Here is a 17,801-nt window from a genome sequence, read left to right as displayed (position 1 = left end):
CAAAGGCTGAAGGAGTCGTGGAGGAGCCACGCTGCTCTGCCGCGCCGTGAGGGAGGAGCGCCGCTGAAGCCATCATCTCGGCCCTACCCGCCAGCAAGCTACCGTCGAAACATCTTCCTTCTCCTCCACGTGTTGTAAACACGCTTGCAGAAGCTTCCAAGAAGCTTCTTGGAAGCTTCTAAGGGGAGGAGCTAAGCCCCCCTTCCTGTGGCTTCCTTAAAGCCTTCCTCTAGAAGGTTTCTTTTTAACCCCTTTCCCCCCCTTTTTTCCACCAAGTCCATGTTAATACCACTTCCCCCCCCGCGGGATCCAAAGCTCCTTCTCGTGGGCCTTTCCTATTGCCCTTTCAAGTAGGGTTTAATAACCCTTTCCCCCCCCCCCACAAAATTCCTTAAAAGTCATTAAAGCCCCCTTCCTATGAGGCTTTCATAAGGCCCTTTCCTTGTGTTTTGTTTACATATAACCCCCAAGAATTAAGCCCCTTGTTTCCCCTTTTTATTCCATTAGCCAGGTTTTTAAACCCCCTTTCCGTGGACCGTTTTCCCTTTACCCCTACAAAGCGGTTTTTTACAAACCGAGAACTTAAGAATCCTTTCACCTTGCATCCTCGGAAATTGAGAACTTTCCCTTAGCTTTTCCACAAAGTCATTTCCGTCTACCATTGCATTTCTACACAAGCCTTTTTAAAAACCATTTCGTGAAATCCCTACTTCAAGGAGAAAACCTATAAAGCCGACTTCGAAGGACGGTGCAAGCAGTCACAAAGGGAGTTTCGCGTTCGAAGGAGACGGACCAAGATTATAAGTCCACGACCAAGGCGAGAAGGTCGAAGTCTCGATGGCTCCTAAGAAGGCACAAGCCGTAACCGCAGGAGGATCATCTCCTAGCATCCATGTGGATATTTTACCACAAGTCCAAGTTTTCTTTCTAGTTTTGTTTTACGTCGTAATATTTCAATTGTGCATGATTCATTTACGAAAATTAGGATGCACTTTTTCGATTGAAATACCTTGGCTAAATTAAAGGAAATAACTTCGATCAAAGAATCGGTCATTTGTATTAAACGAATGAAAAAGAAGAGCATAAGGTCTCTATGCATTCCTAGCAAGTGGTTTTTATACATTGCAAAGTAATGAACTTAGATTAACTATTGCCCATCTTTGAAAGTCGAATTATTCGATTAGGCATGGAAATAATAAATCGCATGTCGCATTATTAGGCATCTTTCCTTCGAAATGATTCATTAAAAGAAGGTTGCTAATAATCCGTAGGAACTTGTAAGGCATGGAAATGGTTCTTAAGCTGCATGAAGTAGATTAAACTCTAGTCAATTAACTTAAATCTCAATCAACTACGTAAATAGTTACGAAAGGTTGTGTAATGCTTATTCAGCGTACGAATATCTCATCTAGAAAAAAAGTTAGAAAAAAAGGCTGCATGGTTAAATATAAATCCTAACGCTTAGTAGCATGAATCTTGAATGCATGTTCTAGAAGGATTAATAGAAGTTATGCCATAACTTAGCATATGTTTTGATCTTAGTCAAAAAAGTTAGAGATTGTCAAAACTACTTAGACATAGGCAATACATCACGTGGTTACGAAAATGGTATCGTAAATATATTCAAGAATAGACAAGTAAATTGGTTTAAACCTGAACACCTAAAAACCGCGAGGGACTCGTTTAGGAAGGGTTAATTCAATGCAACATATCCCAAAGAGCTAACTAGGGTTTGCCCGTTGAGGACGTAACCTAGTCGCTCTTATTACCAAAGCTGAAACTCTTATACCCTAAAGAATTGCCCTCATTCATGGAATGTAGGGACAATAGGACATACTTGCAAGAAACGATCTACCTAAGGATCGCTCGCTAAAGGGATGAAATTCGATTTGAATTTGGAACCTTAGGACCGACAATATCGGCCTAGTGCAATCGGGAACGGATTGTTATGAAGACACTCTAACCCTGTTTCCTATCTAATCATGATTTTGTGATTAGAAGACCCCATTCGATGGGTAAAATAGTCCCATAGTTTTGTTGCGACACCTGTGCAACAAGTTGCAGTGTCGCATGATCTTATGAGTTGATCACAAGGGAATGGCCAATTCCTCGGAATGAGATTGGCAGATTCTTATGCAAGTTTATCTTGCAAGAGGATGAATAATCGTCCTGATATAGTACCTTTCTTGGATAAAGTGACAAGATACGTGGATTAGATATTTGCTTGGAAGCAAAGGACCAATCAGTAAATTGGAATAACATATGTACTGCTAATTGAAATTAAGGTATTGATTAAGTCGGGTTAATAGGGTACGGCCCTAACCTAAGGATATAGGGTTAACAAACAAACCCTTGGGGATCTTGCCAAGTTGCAATTGATCCCGGTTCGAGTGCTGGATGCATTCGGAAAGAAGGATTCACTCCTTAGCAATTGGCAAAATAACGACCACTGGAAATGATTGTGCTTGTAACAGTTTAGAGAGCACTGTTTGCTTTGTTTGCTCAAAGAATTAAAGGATGAAAAGATATCTTATGCTTCAGGTTGAAGGCCTGAAGGGAGATGCAGCTTCAGTTACCCCCGACTGCCTGCCTGACCCTAACCAAGGGGGTTGTTAACCCCGCCGGGAAGGTGGACCAAACCCGCCGCGAGAGGTCTCTCCGTTGAGCGCTACTTGGAGCAGGAGGACGCTTGGGTGCCAGGGGAGGCTCTGGCCGTAAATCCCTCGCCTTCCGGGCCCTGCACAAGAGGCCAACGCGACTCGAGATTGGATCTCGAGGCCCGCATACTAGTTTACGGACGGAATCTTGGATTAGTAATCCCTGTGGATTGCTGGATAGCCTTCGGCCGGATTGTCGATAGCCTACGGGCTGGATTTTATAAATGTATTTCAAAGATAAATATGATAATCTGTTGAAAAGGAACTTGTTTGATATTGCTTTTCTATGTCAAGTGCTATGATTACGTGAAGGAACCAGTGCCTAACGGGTTAATTAAGGAAGTTGATTGATGCATGTCCAACTAAATGTGGTAGGTAATTAAGTAACTAAAACAACATGAGGAAAGTGCAGTGGATGTGGCCATGGGTCCATCCTACGGATGGATAGTCCCGGTTGGTCGGGAACTTTTCTCAATCACGATGGACAGCAAGAAGATCGTTTTCAAATGACACGAACAGCAAGGGCGCTGAGCTAGAATCTAAGTTATAATAATCCCGATTTACGTTGTTTTAGGGAAATGAAATGGGACTATGCCTTATGGCAGAGAGGTCAAGCCTTGCATCCCTCTCGTTTCCCATTCTCCTTGAACCAAGTGCAGTGTGAATCCGCTTCGACCCTGGCGTTTCTGCGTAAAGTAGTTCGCTTGGGGTTCGACGCTAGTTGCCGTTTAGGAAATGACCATTAGGGAAAAACTCATGTGTCCCAACCGGCCATGCCACAAGAAACACATGGCTGCTCAATCACGGCAACAACATGATCACTCACACTAGATACACGGAGAGGATACAAGGTATCACTTTTACAACCTCTAGCAATCACTCTAGATCCTTTATAGATCTTCCATTTTCCATCACCAAAGGTGTTATGAAATCCATCCTCATCTAGATGCCCTGTGCTAATTAAGCTCTTCTTGAGCTGAGGTACATGCCGTACATGTTGAAGTGTGAAGACAAAACCATGCTGAAACTGCAACTGTATACTTCCAATACCTGTAATGTCACATGCATAGTTGTCCCCAAGATGGACAAAACCATGTCGATCCCTTGTATAGTCAGAGAACCACTCATGATGAGGGGTGACACGAAAGGAAGCACCTGAATCTAGAATCCAAGTATGCATGTCATCATCCGTATCTGCAAGTAAAGCATGTGTGCTTAAGTGTGAAGATACAAAGAGTACGCCATTTTCACTGTCACTGTCATGAGTGACTACATTCACCTCTTCAATTTTGACACTGCTCTTCTTAAGTTGACTCTCTTTCTTCTCTTCCTTGCTATCATCTGTCTTCTTACCCTTTTCTTTCTCTTTCTTCCATTTGTAGCAGTCATGTTTAAAGTGACCCTTCTTGCCACAATGATGGCATTCAACATCCTTACCACGGAATTTACTGCGTCCCTTGCTATCAGATTTGCCTTTTTGTTGTGATCTGCCCCTAGTATGCAAAGCACTGGAAGACTTACTGGATGCATTGTTCTGTCGATTCATTTCTTCCATGAGTAGAGCAATCTCTACATCAGCATACAAAAGGACCGCATTAGAATTGCCCATAGCAGTCCTGAATGTATCCCAACTCTCTGGCAGAGTGCAAAGCAAGAACGTAGCCTTAAATTCTTCATCAATCAAGAACTTCAACCCATCGTCCAGGTCGCCACACACCCGTCGGCTGTCAAGTCGCCTGTCGACTGTCACCTCACCCACGCCTGCAGCGTGTTGTCGCGCGACTGCTGCCCTGCTGGTCCATTGCCAGCTCACATTACCTGCGCCTGATGTTTTGATATGCATGCAGCCTATTGAATCCAGCCTGGTCGTGGTCGCCCATCGACTGGTTGTCAAGCAGTCCCGTTGCCCGGCACACACACCTTCCTCTATCCGTTCAGCGGCCTGTTGAAAGACCGGTCACGCAGGTCGCCCGCTCTCTAGCAGCAACCTTAGCAGTCACGACTGTTGCCCCGTTGATCTATAGCAATTGTCACCTGTCACAGTCTCCGAGAGCTCGCCTTTTGCAGCCCACGACTTCACGTGTCGAGAAGCGTGCACTCCTTGTTTGCTCTGATACCAGTTTGTTAAGACAGAACATGAGGATTGAGATACGCAATGCTTTCTCACAGCAGAGAGACAGAGAGAGAGTGCAGAGTAGAGAGTAGAGTGAGCAGGACGTTCTTGGGTACAATGACTAGTGTACCTCTTTAGGTTTTTAGATAGATATATATGAAAGTACAAATGTGCTAAGGGTGTGTTCACACCCGTGCACATATAAAAGGCATGATGGCCCTTTATTCCCAATAGGTTCAATGGCAATCATGATGGAAACAAAGGTCCAAAGCAGGTGAAGAGTGAAAGGAGAAGGAATGCAAGAAACTGGCAGGAACAAGCAAGGCTCTGAAGCTGTGAAGCACATTTACAAAAAAGTAAAGACTGAAGCGAATTATGTGCAAGTAAGATCACCTATAAAATTGGCACTGGAGAGAAAATAGGGGCCCTTGATGTGAGGCGAAAGATGCATGACCGCCTAAAGAACAAAATGGTCTGACCTAAAATGCTGACATGGGGCAAAAGCCAGGCACCTTACGTTGGTGCATGTGCCCATGATGTGGAGTTGAGCAGTGACTGGAATAATTGGGTTGCCTTATTGAATACAAGGCTCATTGGGAAGTCTCAAGGGAGCCCCTTGGAAGCTACTGTGGACATCAGAGCAAATTACCGCATGCACAAGGTTGGAGGTTAGACAAAGGCAACAAACTAGCACGAGAGGACACTTTGCAGGTTTTGGTGAAGCTATGGCCATAATTTCTTATTGAATATGGGAACATACAGCAATCATGTGGCTGTAATGGTATTACATCTTCCATACATATTTTATGATGGTACGCTTATGATGATGATGTTCTGTGACTGAATCCCATGCATATTCATTAATGTTGGTGCTTTTAGCATGAAATGTATTGAGGTAATGATTCTTATGACCATTCCACATACTGCTGAAGCGTGTAACAGACATAAAATAGTGCCTCTTAAATCAAGATTACGACAATGAGATTTTTGATCTAGGTGCAATCGTCCCAATACTGTTTTGTAGGTGGAAGATATGCTAAAACGAAGTTTCGCAGAATTCCATGCTCAACGAGCTCTTCCAAAGCACCGGCAGCAGCTTGAAGAAGAAGAGGGTGAACTATCTCTGTTGAAGTCAACAATCAAGTAAAATGTGTTCACTTTAGAACATCAAGCTGAAATTAGAGATTTGTGGTAAAAATTAAGCTGGTTTTTTTTTTGCAATTTTTTTTTTCAATCTATGATCTATGGACCTCTTACATGAATGGCATATGTGCTTTAACCACAGACTTGTTTATATTAAATGTATCAGTAAGTTGCACAATTGAAATTCTAGAAGTTTCCACTGGTGTTCTCGTCTCTTTCTTTGCCCAGAAAAGAGGAAAAATTCAAATCCCCTCAGGACAAAGATCCCAAGGCAAATATGAAGTACAAAACAGCCCTGTAAGGGTCTTCCACACCAAAAATTATACAATAAGAGGGTAACAGTTGTGTAATTTTTAGTATTAAGTCCTGAGCCTTGATATATACCAATGACAGTGTATGCCAGGTCCAGTGCTCAGGTTGCGAAAACCATGTTTCCATATTGTTAACGCTCCAAATATTGTATTGGTCGAGTGAGATCTCTTATCCTGAACTTGATGTGGTCAAAGGGAGATGGTGTCCAAGAAGAGCCAAGAGGAGCTTCTTGATGTGGAGTTTGCTGATGACAGCATTCTATTGAGATGGGCATGAGAGAAACTTTAGAGCCTTTGTAACACCATGGAGATATTTTGTAGAGAAGCAGGTGCCTTGATTAATTGGCATAAGTCCTATGTATTTTGGGTATGTGACAACACTAGGCAGCCAGAGTGGTGACTGCGTGAGGATTTCATGTGGGTTCCCCACTGGACATCAGTGAGATATCTTGGGTGACATTTGGGGATTGGCATCACCTTAGAGCAGCAATTGACACCCCTCCTCTTGAGCAGCAGGCCAAAGCCTCTTTATTAGGGCTCAGTGAGGCTCTCACCAACAGGGAGAGTATTGGTCGCAAACCAGGTTTTTGGGATCAGGTGGTACATCACTTTCTATTGGGCATTCTCCAGCTCATGCATTGGCTAGGTCAGTGCGTTATCCAAAATTTTATGTGGTCGGGAAGAGATTGGAGCCCAAGTGGAGCGAAGTTGGCTTGGGATGTCATCATATAGCATAGATCTAGAGGAGGGTTGGGGATCATAGACCAAAACAGCTAGAGAAAGGCCTTATTGCATAAGCTTATTGTTAGGGGTTTGCTTCCAATCAAGGAGCCTTGGAAGAAACTTCTAATAGGGAGGTTGCATGCTACGACACCTACACATGGAGAATCGTAGCAGTCCAGCATCCACTGGATTTCCTAGGAGATCAAATTCACACCTGCATTATCAGGGCATAGAGATGTGTATCATTGTGGCATCACCAACTTCCCTTGACTACAGCTGAAGAGAAGGGGAGGCAGCTTCTTCTCTTCAATCACTATTTGAGATTAGAGTTAGGCCACTCTATTGGGCAAAGTACGTCCTTATCATGGAAAAGATTCTATCTACAGGTCAGTGGGTCAACAATGGGAGAATGGTTCGTATCCTAGGAGCTACTGCAGGAGAGTTAGAGACAAAAACTACATGGTCTTGAAGGAGGGAGGTCCACCACATTGGTGGACTTACACATGCACTTCTTAGACTTGGATCTATCTCTTCTCTAGAGGAGACATTCTTCTAGTAGTCATTGTGACTAGTAGAGATAGGACCTTCACTTTTATGGTTGAGGAGGATGGCTGTCTCCAATGATAGGACCTTGACTAGGCAGTGCTCATTGGATGGTCTAGACAAAGAATCAAAGTAGTGGCACATTGACCTAGAAATAGCCACTTGTCTTGTAGATGGATTTGACCTAGAAATAGCCACTTATCTTGTAGATGGATGGAGATATTGTTCTTATCAAAGGTGGCCTTTACAAAGATTATAGTTGGATCTAGGAGTGTATGTGGAGGGACCCATTCCTTGATAGACCATAAGTCACGGCCTTCTTTAGCTACACTATTAGGTTGGGGAGGAGAATACAAATGAGTAAGATTAGAGCATACGTAGTAGCAACCCCTCAGTGGCATAGAGATGGAATCTTAGATGAGTTCTTATATGACTTTTGGAGGAGGGTGGATGACATTTGTAGGCCTAGGAAGATGTCTCTCCTTCTATGGCTTGTAACTCTTAGGAGCTTGGTGGTTGGCACTTGGCTTGGATATGCCAGGTACCTCTAGTAGTATGTATCCCTCAAGATGATATTCCATGGCATAACAGGTACCATGGTGGTGATCTAGGGGGTTGTAGCATGGGCCACAGATAGAGATCTAGCATGTGTAGGGTTGTCCACGTCCGATATGGACAAGAAACCTTATCTGACCCATTTGACTGTTTTGCCATCGAATTCTGGGCATGGCCTCATATACCAACGGTCCCATAGTATAAACGAACAAGTTTAAAAACTCTCTAGGAGAGAGCACTTTGGGAAGACCTAGCAGCCATCCACATATTGCTCTAAGGGGCACTTGGCAATGCCCACTTTGCACATGCAGGATCTTCGAGTGTGCAGGCAACCCTCGAAGGCTTAGAGGATAGATGATAAGAGTTCTCCTTCCACATCCCAACAGTATTTTGGGCACAGAAGGGGGACAAGATGTGCAGAGAGTTTTCTAGGCGTATCAACCATGTACCTTGGGAGACTAGATTCGGAGTTTCCTTGACGAGCATGGGAGGGTACGCTCTTGCCGAAGGAGGCAATGGAGCTTGTTATGGTCTACTACAAACAACTTTTTTAGCAGTAGGTAGTATTAGACAAGGTGCTTTGATACAGACAACAGGTGTGGGATTGCATCCCACGTGTTGTGAGTGAGGTGATGGGACAAACACTTCTTGAGCCATTCACAAAGAAGGAACTAGTTGAGGTGTCCACATACAAGATAGGCAAAAATGCCCTAGAGAGGATGGGTTCTCTAGAGCCTTCTTCACCACTTATTGGGTGGTGTTGAAGGATTCCTTGTTCTAGGATTTCGAGGAGATCTTCAGTCGGATCGGATGTTGGGCAACATGTAAGCAAGAGTAGTCAATCTCCTCCCCAAAGGGGGAGATTGTTTGGATCTATCCCAATGGCAGTCGATCACCTTGTTCTTTGTGGTCTATATGGCCATGGCTAAGATGATTGGTAGTAGGCTTCACCCCATTCTCCTGGACATCATCCATAACACACACACAAGTTTTGTCTAGGATAGGAGCATCTTGGATAAGGTCTTCACCTTCTTTGGGGCCATGGATTGGGCTCAATAGGAGTGCTTCTATTAGATTTGGAGAAGGCTTAAGACAAGGCTGATTGGGACTTCCTAGAAGGTACTAGAGCTTAATTGGTCTTCCCATAGGAGTGGATTTGAAGGGTATGTGCTCTATACATGTTAGCCACTTGCAGGGTACTCATAGGAGGCAGGAAGGGGGAGAAGTTTCATTTGGAGAGGTAAGTCCGGTAGGGCTGTCCTCTAGCTCACTACCTCTTCCTATTATTTGTAGAGGTGGTCCTACTTTCTCTTCTTAAGAGTGAGTGACTTGTGAGGCCTTGGGGTCTCAGTGTGAGAAAAGACAGAGCTGCTAGACTCTGAGTATACAGATGGCATGGCCCTCTATGTGAAGGGCAATGAGGTGATGGTGGAGAGAGTGAGAGTTGCATTGGAGGTACCATCATCAATTGGCGAAAGTCAATTGGTTTTCTCACAGATCTAGAGTCTAGCATTGAGGTGGGTATCCACTTGGGTGTCTAATGGGTAACTGTTTGCTCTCTTGGTTTCTTGGAGTGATTTGACAGTACCCTAGCCTAGTAGTTTTTCCCAATACTTGACTCCATCATAAGGAAGTTGACCTATTGAAGCATGACTTTATCTCCCTAGCAGACAGGGCCCTAGTGGTCAACTAGGTCTTAGTGACAACATGATACATTGCTTGCTTCTAGTGTTTCTCTTCATCCTATGTGGCCTAGCTTTCCTACCTTGTACCGAATTTTCTTTGGGCTGGTTCGGATGGGTCTAGGGTCTCTCGGGCCAAGGTAACATGGGTGACTATTGTTATGAATCGCGTGGTGGAGGGGCTTGCTTGAGCTACTACATCAAATATACACAGTATGTGCAAGAAGCAACTCACTCAAGAACACTAGAAGAGAGATAAATGCCAAACATTTTCTTGCTAGTTTTTCTTTCTTCCTTCTTCCACAATACAATGTACACAAAGAATAGATAAGATATAACATAAATGAAAGTGGCCTACTAAGTTAAACAGTGCATGACTAACTATACTAATCGATTGCGGCTATAACTATGCTAGTTGTAGGTACATGTAAGTAACCAAATATAGTAAGTGATAAGTCAATGGCCATGTAAGAATCATAATGATCATCAACGTGCTAAGTGTAGATATGTGGACCAAGGTAACTAGGTGGTCCATCATCAATGTCTATGCGGATCCATGTAACTAGAAGGTCCATAATCAATGTTTGCAGGTGTTGAGCTTGCTACCTCAATCCCCCCCTCCTCAAGCTCAATTGTATTTGTGCAACTCCAAGTAAGCTTCAAAATCCTCGAAGCTTTTGTACAGCCAATACCTTCATGACAATGTCAGCTGTCTAATCCTTTGTGCTAACATACACCAAGTCGATCTCACCTGCAAGTATTTTGCATTCCATTCTTTGGAGACCTTCAATTCTTTTGCAATCATAGAATTACTTAGCTCTAGTTTGTTTTCTTCACTTGAAATAAACTCAGAGAGACATTTTCTACTAAGAAAGTTCGTCATGCAGAACCTCCACGATAGGTAGTTCTTCTTATCTAGCTTCTCAATGATAGGATTTCCGTTGCTCTCAACCATTATGACAAAATTGAGTATCAAATAGCAAACAAGTCTTTTGCAACATCTTTCACAGGATGTGCACTTCAATAAACAGGCAGCCTTTTTCACTGACTGCTAAATAATAAAATGTTTGCAAATAAACCTTGTGTTTGCTTCTTGACAAACACCTCAGAACTTACAGATTTGAAACTTGTAATGTGTGCACTTGAGAGTGCGGCGACAACCGAAATTACAATATGCCATGAAAGTCCTATGCACAACCTTGTGGAGCAAAACAACCTTAGATGGCCAAAAACATAGCGGAAAAGCCGTAAAGGGCGTATCTGTAGATACTTTTGTTATCTGACTCTAGGGAAAGACTTAGCTATTGGACCCCTACATATCATGGAGTGAGTTTTGAGAATGGGACCTTTGGATTTAGGAGAGTCGACCTCTTGATGAAGTGGAGCAGTATCATGCAAAGTCGCTTTGGCCGGCCATTGCAGTTGTGAAGAAGCCCCAAGAAGGTTCACAACACAAATTGGTAGGCACGTTTTGGTGTGGAGGACATGGATTGAGCACCCTTGTGCAACAGGCATTGGGCGGAACACGATTATCGTGGCCTTCCGGTGGACCTTCTGGCAAACCCCTTGGGGTAGCTAAAGGCTGCAGAGAGTATCTTATTTCCTATGGCTACTAGCACATGGAGGCTTGGTATTTGGTGGCTAGTTACTATATGAGGCTGAGAAGCATGATACTATTAGTCTTGTCAAGGCAGGTGCCTATGTTGTGGTTGGCTTGGAGGCACTACCCATCTAGCAAGTATTAGAACCGAGAGCAAATTGTTCGAAAGTACGAGAGATTATTGGGATCCTCACAGTTTGGCACATCTAGAGCCCAGAGCAAATTGTTTGAAGATATGGGAGATTATTGGGATCCTCACAGTTTGGCACATCTAGAAGGCACACTATCAGTTGGTTTTGGTTGGCGAGTATCTATCTATGTATGTGACATTGGTAGAGCTCTGGGCCTCAATCATCCACTCGCTCCGTTGCCATTGGGATCAGGTATAGGGTGACTCAAGAGCTTGTGAGGAGCTCAAACACCACTTACTACCTATCTGGGGTGGCCACAATCTGTTCTTCACGATGCAGGCTTGTGTCTAGAGAAGAGCCCTTGGACTAGTCTTTTAGGGTGAACATTGAGAGACATTAGTGACTTGGAGAACAGTTGTGTGGGACAAAGACAAATGACATGCTTGCCGATATGAAAGCCTTTAGAGGACCATAACCGTCATGTATCAGATCAGCAGCTGAGTGAAAGGCCCACTCTTGACTTCTCTTAAGCAAAGCAGACTGTCGGAGATTGGCTGAGATGGAAACTATTGGCAGCACTATTGATTGGAAAATTTAGAAGATGCGTGATGCAGTAAGCACATGCTCAGATTCTCATCCGTATGTGGATGGACATCGTTTCTGCTCTCAGCACTAGATGGAGAGATTACTGTAATTCAAAGCGCAACAGCATGATCTGTGGGGTCTTCTTACATACTTGGGACTTCGACACCTTCTTGATATAGGGATTCCACTTATAGTTTAGCATTATAGACTGCCAGGCTGGTTATTGTATTAGCATTGTACTAGACAATCTGTCGATAGTGAGAGTTTGTTGAGCCATATGCTTATGTTTCTTTTTATGTATTGTGATTTTACCTTGGTGATGATTAGCATTTATCAGTTGATTGACACTTTGCTTTTTGGCAGAAGAAAAAAACACTTGAGAAACTCTTGTGTATTAATTGCAGGAATATCCTACAGCTCTTCTTTTTAATTGTGAAGATAGGTTTTATATCTGACCATGCCTGCTTACAGCTGTATACTAGGCGAACCAACAATTGAAGACTACTATGAAATCGCAGTACAGGCTGAGGTGCTTACAAAGTCAATACAAGAAGTGATCATGCAGTCTAGGGTTGCTCAACAACTGCTAGTTCCAGGAAGAGTCGTTCTTGTTTGCACTGTAAGTTGGACCTCAAATTAAGCTTGACAATAACAGGAAGCATTATGCACAATTACAGTTCTGAACTTTCCCTTTTTCCCAGATAGACCTCAGTGCCTGCTCTGGGTGTAGTGTTAAAATCTTCAAACACAACACCCAAAACCTGGGTTGTATTGGCAATAAATCGTGAAACAGATATTTCTCTGTTGAAATCTACAGAGAATGATGTGAATCCCAAGTCTTTTGAAGAGATGGGGTATTTTATTAGCCAGAAGAATAACAGAGGTTTTGAAGATGATTACTCGGTGTCCCGAAAAAGTTCTCGCAAAGGATCTGGGGTTGTCAATGTCAACCTTCCTTACTTTGGAATAACAGGTGGTACTCCATATGTTGCCAAAGAGGTTACTTCCAACGGTTTGTCAAACATCTGCAAAGCAAAGATTCAAGTTGATACTGTCGGTCTTTTAGAAGATGTCAGCAGTGCTGCTTATTCATTGACAGTACAACAGCTGCTTCAGTTGGAAAAAGATTATGCAGGCAAAGACCCTCCTGTTCTTGATCCAATCAAAGGTATGCAAGTAAGGATGTGATGCAACTTGTACTTTACGGTTTTACTTTGTAGAGGGATGCTGCATATCCATGTCTACAAGAACAAGTCATTCAAAACTTGACAGTTTGATGTATTTTTCCAGATCTAAAGCTCAATGACCCTGATGTCATTGAGAAATATGGTGCAAGACAACTCCTCATAGAAAAAATGTCAAAAAATCCATGTCATCGGTGTCCCAAGTTGCAGGATCACTACACCCTAGTGAGAGATCAGCATACCTTGAGGGAGAATGTCAAAAAGCTAAGGTTTGAGCTATCAGATGAGGCACTGCAACAAATGCCCGACTTTCAGCTGAGGGTATGTAATTTAACAACCAGTGTAAAGGGAGTTTGGAAAAGCAAGGATAAGAAACTTCTGCTGATGTTGGATATAAGGCTGAGATATAAGTTATATAAGAGTCATTTGAGCTTATTGGGCTCTTGCTTATTACTTGTAAAGGGAGTAGAACTCGTCTGATTGTCAAAGATTGGTGTTTTTTTTTGCACAGATTGAAGTTTTGAAAGAAGTAGGTTGTATTGATGCTGAGCTGGGTGTCCAGCTGAAAGGGCGTGTAGCTTGCGAAATCAACAGTGGAGATGAGCTTATAGCAACTGAATGTCTATTTGATAACCAACTAGCGGAACTGGATGCTGCTGAAGCAGTGGCTTTATTATCTGCCCTTGTGTTTCAGCAGAAAGATGCAAGTGAACCCATTTTAACTCCTCGACTGAGAGCTGCCAAAGAAAGGTAAGGTGTTCAAAGCTGCTCATCTGGAGTGAATTCAGAGGATCTTGCTGTAATGCATGCCCAATTCTCTTAGTATATGTGCATCTATGTGTATGTGAGTTTGTGGCTAGTGCATGTGGATATGGCATGTGCATAAATGTGTCTATGTGCGAGTGTGCAGTGTGCCTATGCAATGGTCTATGTGCATGTGTGCATGGACCTACGTGTTTGGATCTATGTGCACATGTCCATGTATGCATGTGTACATGGATGTTGTGCAATGTCCTAAGTGGCAGTGTTTAGGGTGTGATGACCTATGTGCATGTGCACGAGTATGAGCGTACGTGCAAGGAACTATGTGCATGTGACTATGTCTGTAGGGGTCCTAGTGCATGGATCGTGTACGTGTGTACTTGTGCATGTGCACATGTGCATGCATCCATGTGTCCATGTTTAAGTGACTGTGTGCACATGTCTATGTGTAAGTGCATGTGTGCTCGTGTGCATGTGCGCACGTGATTGTGTATGTGGACAGGTATTGTGCACAGCTTCCATATCTGTTTGGGACTGTTTCAATGAAAGCTGTCCAATCAGCAAGATTGACCTTGATAAGATAATCTAGGAGCTCTTTCATTTCTGGTACCGTGTTGCAAGGTCTTTAAACATCCACTTAAATTGTCACTGCTGGCGGCATATTTGAAGTTAACACTATTCTAACTACTAAAGTCGCTTTTGTATCAGACCCACTAGAAAAAATTTAAGTGCTCTTTTGAATGTTTTAGAGAAGAAGCTTCCAGTATTTAGGACTGTATGCTGAGCAACATTGTGGCTCATAAATGGAAGTACAGCCAAGAGGTTTTATGATTCATGATAGTCTGTTATAGAGCCGGAAAAAGTTGGCATTACCTGTCCCTGATGCTGCATTTGAAGTAAAAGTAGTAGTGCACTTGAACATGGTTGTTGACAGTTTGTTAAAATGTTGCCATCCAAATATGTTTAAACAAAACAACAGTTTTTTAGGTAATACTTTTAAGAAACATGTTAGCTAGCCTGGTTGCTTTGTATCAGACAAAGGATGGGATAAAGCCAGATGATATATAAGAAAGGCTCCCTGTAGCTTGTTTGCAAAATGTCAGCACCTCTACCTATTAGATTAATCAAAAGCCTTGTCTGTTTATTTTGAGGTTTGCTTTTTCTGATTTTCTTATCTTGGATTCTCTCAGGATGATTGCAACAGCTATACGGTTGGGGGATATACAAAAAGAACATGGATTGCCAATTGATCCTCAAGACTATGCACAACAGATGCTCAAATTTGGTCTTGTTGAGGTGGTGTATGAATGGGCTAAGGTAACTTTAAATTATCTCATGGAGAATACCACTGCTTAAATTCTCTTTCCCAAACCCACCCCCGCCGCGCAACAACACCCCCCCCCCCCCCCCCCCCCCCAAAAAAAAAAAAAAAAACAAAAAACACACACAGACACACACAAAACAACCCACCCAAATGAAACATTGTGAACTAAAGAATATAAAAATTTTAGAAGGGTTTTAAAAAAAGAAACTTCCATGATTTCTTGATTGTAAATATATGGGCGAATGGAAGGCCAAGAGTTGAGAAAATGGGGTGAAATGTTACTAAAATTTTCTTATTTTGAGTATTTTGGGGCGAATAGCTTACCAAAATGTATGATTTTTCGTATCTAGGGTCTTTTCAAGCATAGTCACATGGAATGGGAAATGGGAATAGGGATGACCACGAATTGTCATTGCATGTGGCTATATACTCACATGCAATAGGCATGAAACAGAAAATGGGAATACGGACCCAAAAACGGATGTTCCATGTGACTATGTTTTCAAGCTTTACAAAGGACCTATGAGGCCCTAGAACACTCCGAAAAATAGCCTTTGGGCTTAAATTCGCCCCTAATCTCATTATTATTATTATTATTTACTAAAGGGCCTTCTAGTCAACTAGGAAAACTCAAAAATAGGTAGAAAACTACATAGGAAGCCACAATGCTAGAACAAGAAGGAAACTTGTCATGCCCCATGTGCTTATCAAGTCAATCATGCAACTTGAGGTGACCAGAACCTCATCTTGGATAGGATTTGCCTCCTTTCGCAAGTTAGAGGGGATACCGAGTTTGGCAGTGTAGTATCTTGTGCCAAGAATTAATCAAATGGGAGAGCATGCTTTTGACATCGCCACTTACCTTAGTCAGGAGTTTGTCTGTGATGTATACATGCATATTGATTACGCATTGAGCGTTATTGCTCTTTGCTCAGTCAATTGTGTATTTGGTAGATCTCTGCAGTTGCTCTTGAGATCTTCTACATGCATCATGTATATGCTAATGGGATGTATGGTGTACTGGCACTTTGAGTTCGTGATAGTCTTTGGTGCAAGTGGTCTATGCCCATGCACTGCTAGTTGCATTCTTTATATCTTAGCTGTTACCCAGATATCCCTCGTAGTGGCAGCTTGTTTTCTTGGCTATTTTCCCATAGTTGGATTGTTATATACCGCTGTCTCTATTTCATATTACTGTAATTACAGTTTTCAGCATTCTTTTGGAGAGTAGATAGTTTGTTGTGGCACTCTTTTGCTTGCAATTTGTGGACAGCTCTAGTCTCATTTCTTTCCGTCCTTTTGCATCTGTTTTGGGGCTGTTCGTTGGGTATTTTACTCACGCCTTACTTACGCCTACGCTCATATGGAAGTGTCGGTGATCAGTAGGACACTGGGGCACTTTTTACTCTCGGTAGGAGAGGTTTTTTCCCCCAAACTTATGGTCTTATTATCGTATGTACTTATGTGCTTATGTTACACACATTTAGGCACTTAGTGTGTGTCGGGTGTGAACACCCCCCTACAACCCTAAGGTTTAAGGGTTGTACTTTGTACTTTCAGATTACACTCATTCAGTCAATTCTCTTGGGTGTCGTGCTTCAACTCTGTCTCTCTCACTCTCACACTGTCTACTGAATCTGGCTGTACCTCGATCCTCTGCTCTCACAGTGTTTATGAATTTATAGCAGCCCCTACTCTTGTCATTTGTAGTTATTTGCAATCATTATGGTAGGTTCATCAGCTGATAGTACTATTTTCAATATTGAAAAGCTTGATGACGCTTTCAATGTTGGAAGACGCAAATATAGCAAGTTTTGGTGCAAAAGAGGTAGGTTAAACCATTGAAGTTAGGGGACATAAAGCTTGAGCTTTATGATATAGAGGATTTGGCAAAACTTGATGAACTATGCAAATCTTCTTTTTTTTATCATTATCAAAGCAAGTGTATTTTAATATCATTGACACATGAGGGTGGTTCTTATGCCTTATGGTAAAAGGTTTGTGATCTTTATGACAAACAAAATCATGTATCTCAATTATATTGGTTGAAGAAACTTGTGGACATTCGCATGGAGAGTACGGCTATGTCTACTCATTTGAATGAGTTTCATTCCATTTTCAGTGAGCTTATATCGCAAGGCATTCAATTTGAAGATAATATCAAGTCTTTATTCTTGCTTGTTACAGTGCGCGAGTCTTGGGAAACCTTTTGTATTGCTATGAGTGCTCATCCCGTAAGGGTGGTTTTAAATATAGTGATGTAGAGAGTGCTCCATTGACCAAAGAGGTCAACTAGAAGAACGCTAATGCAGCCCACACTGTTGAGCTAAAACACGCTTTTCAGCTGATTAGCATTCTTAAACAACCCCAAAACACACTTAATTAATGAAAAAAAGGGGAGCGGTTCAAGAGAGTTTCAATGGACTCCCAAAAACCCTAATTTTTGGGCCACCCTTCTACATCTATAAATAGACAGGCTGCCCCCATT

General features: G+C 42.5%; 1 protein-coding gene across 4 annotated transcripts in view; it reads left to right on the top strand.

The window, feature by feature from the left end:
- Positions 1-17,801, top strand: part of LOC148031405 (RNA helicase, ATP-dependent, SK12/DOB1 protein) — a 228,864-nt gene that overhangs the window by 197,847 nt on the left and 13,216 nt on the right. For all 4 annotated transcript variants that reach the window (XM_087684930.1, XM_087684931.1, XM_087684929.1 and 1 more), the window contains 6 exons: positions 5,795-5,913; positions 12,515-12,662; positions 12,749-13,211; positions 13,334-13,548; positions 13,739-13,977; positions 15,180-15,306. In XM_087684930.1, coding sequence (XP_087541056.1) covers positions 5,795-5,913; positions 12,515-12,662; positions 12,749-13,211; positions 13,334-13,548; positions 13,739-13,977; positions 15,180-15,306 — 1,311 coding nt within the window. The remainder of the gene's footprint in view (positions 1-5,794; positions 5,914-12,514; positions 12,663-12,748; positions 13,212-13,333; positions 13,549-13,738; positions 13,978-15,179; positions 15,307-17,801) is intronic.

Source organism: Lygodium microphyllum, chromosome 9, assembly GCF_053477565.2.
Source record: "Lygodium microphyllum isolate KBCC chromosome 9, Lygodium_microphyllum_v1.1.10, whole genome shotgun sequence".
Taxonomy (NCBI): domain Eukaryota; kingdom Viridiplantae; phylum Streptophyta; class Polypodiopsida; order Schizaeales; family Lygodiaceae; genus Lygodium; species Lygodium microphyllum.
Note: the sequence above shows the minus strand (reverse complement) of the source record. Positions and strands in the feature narration are given on the sequence as shown.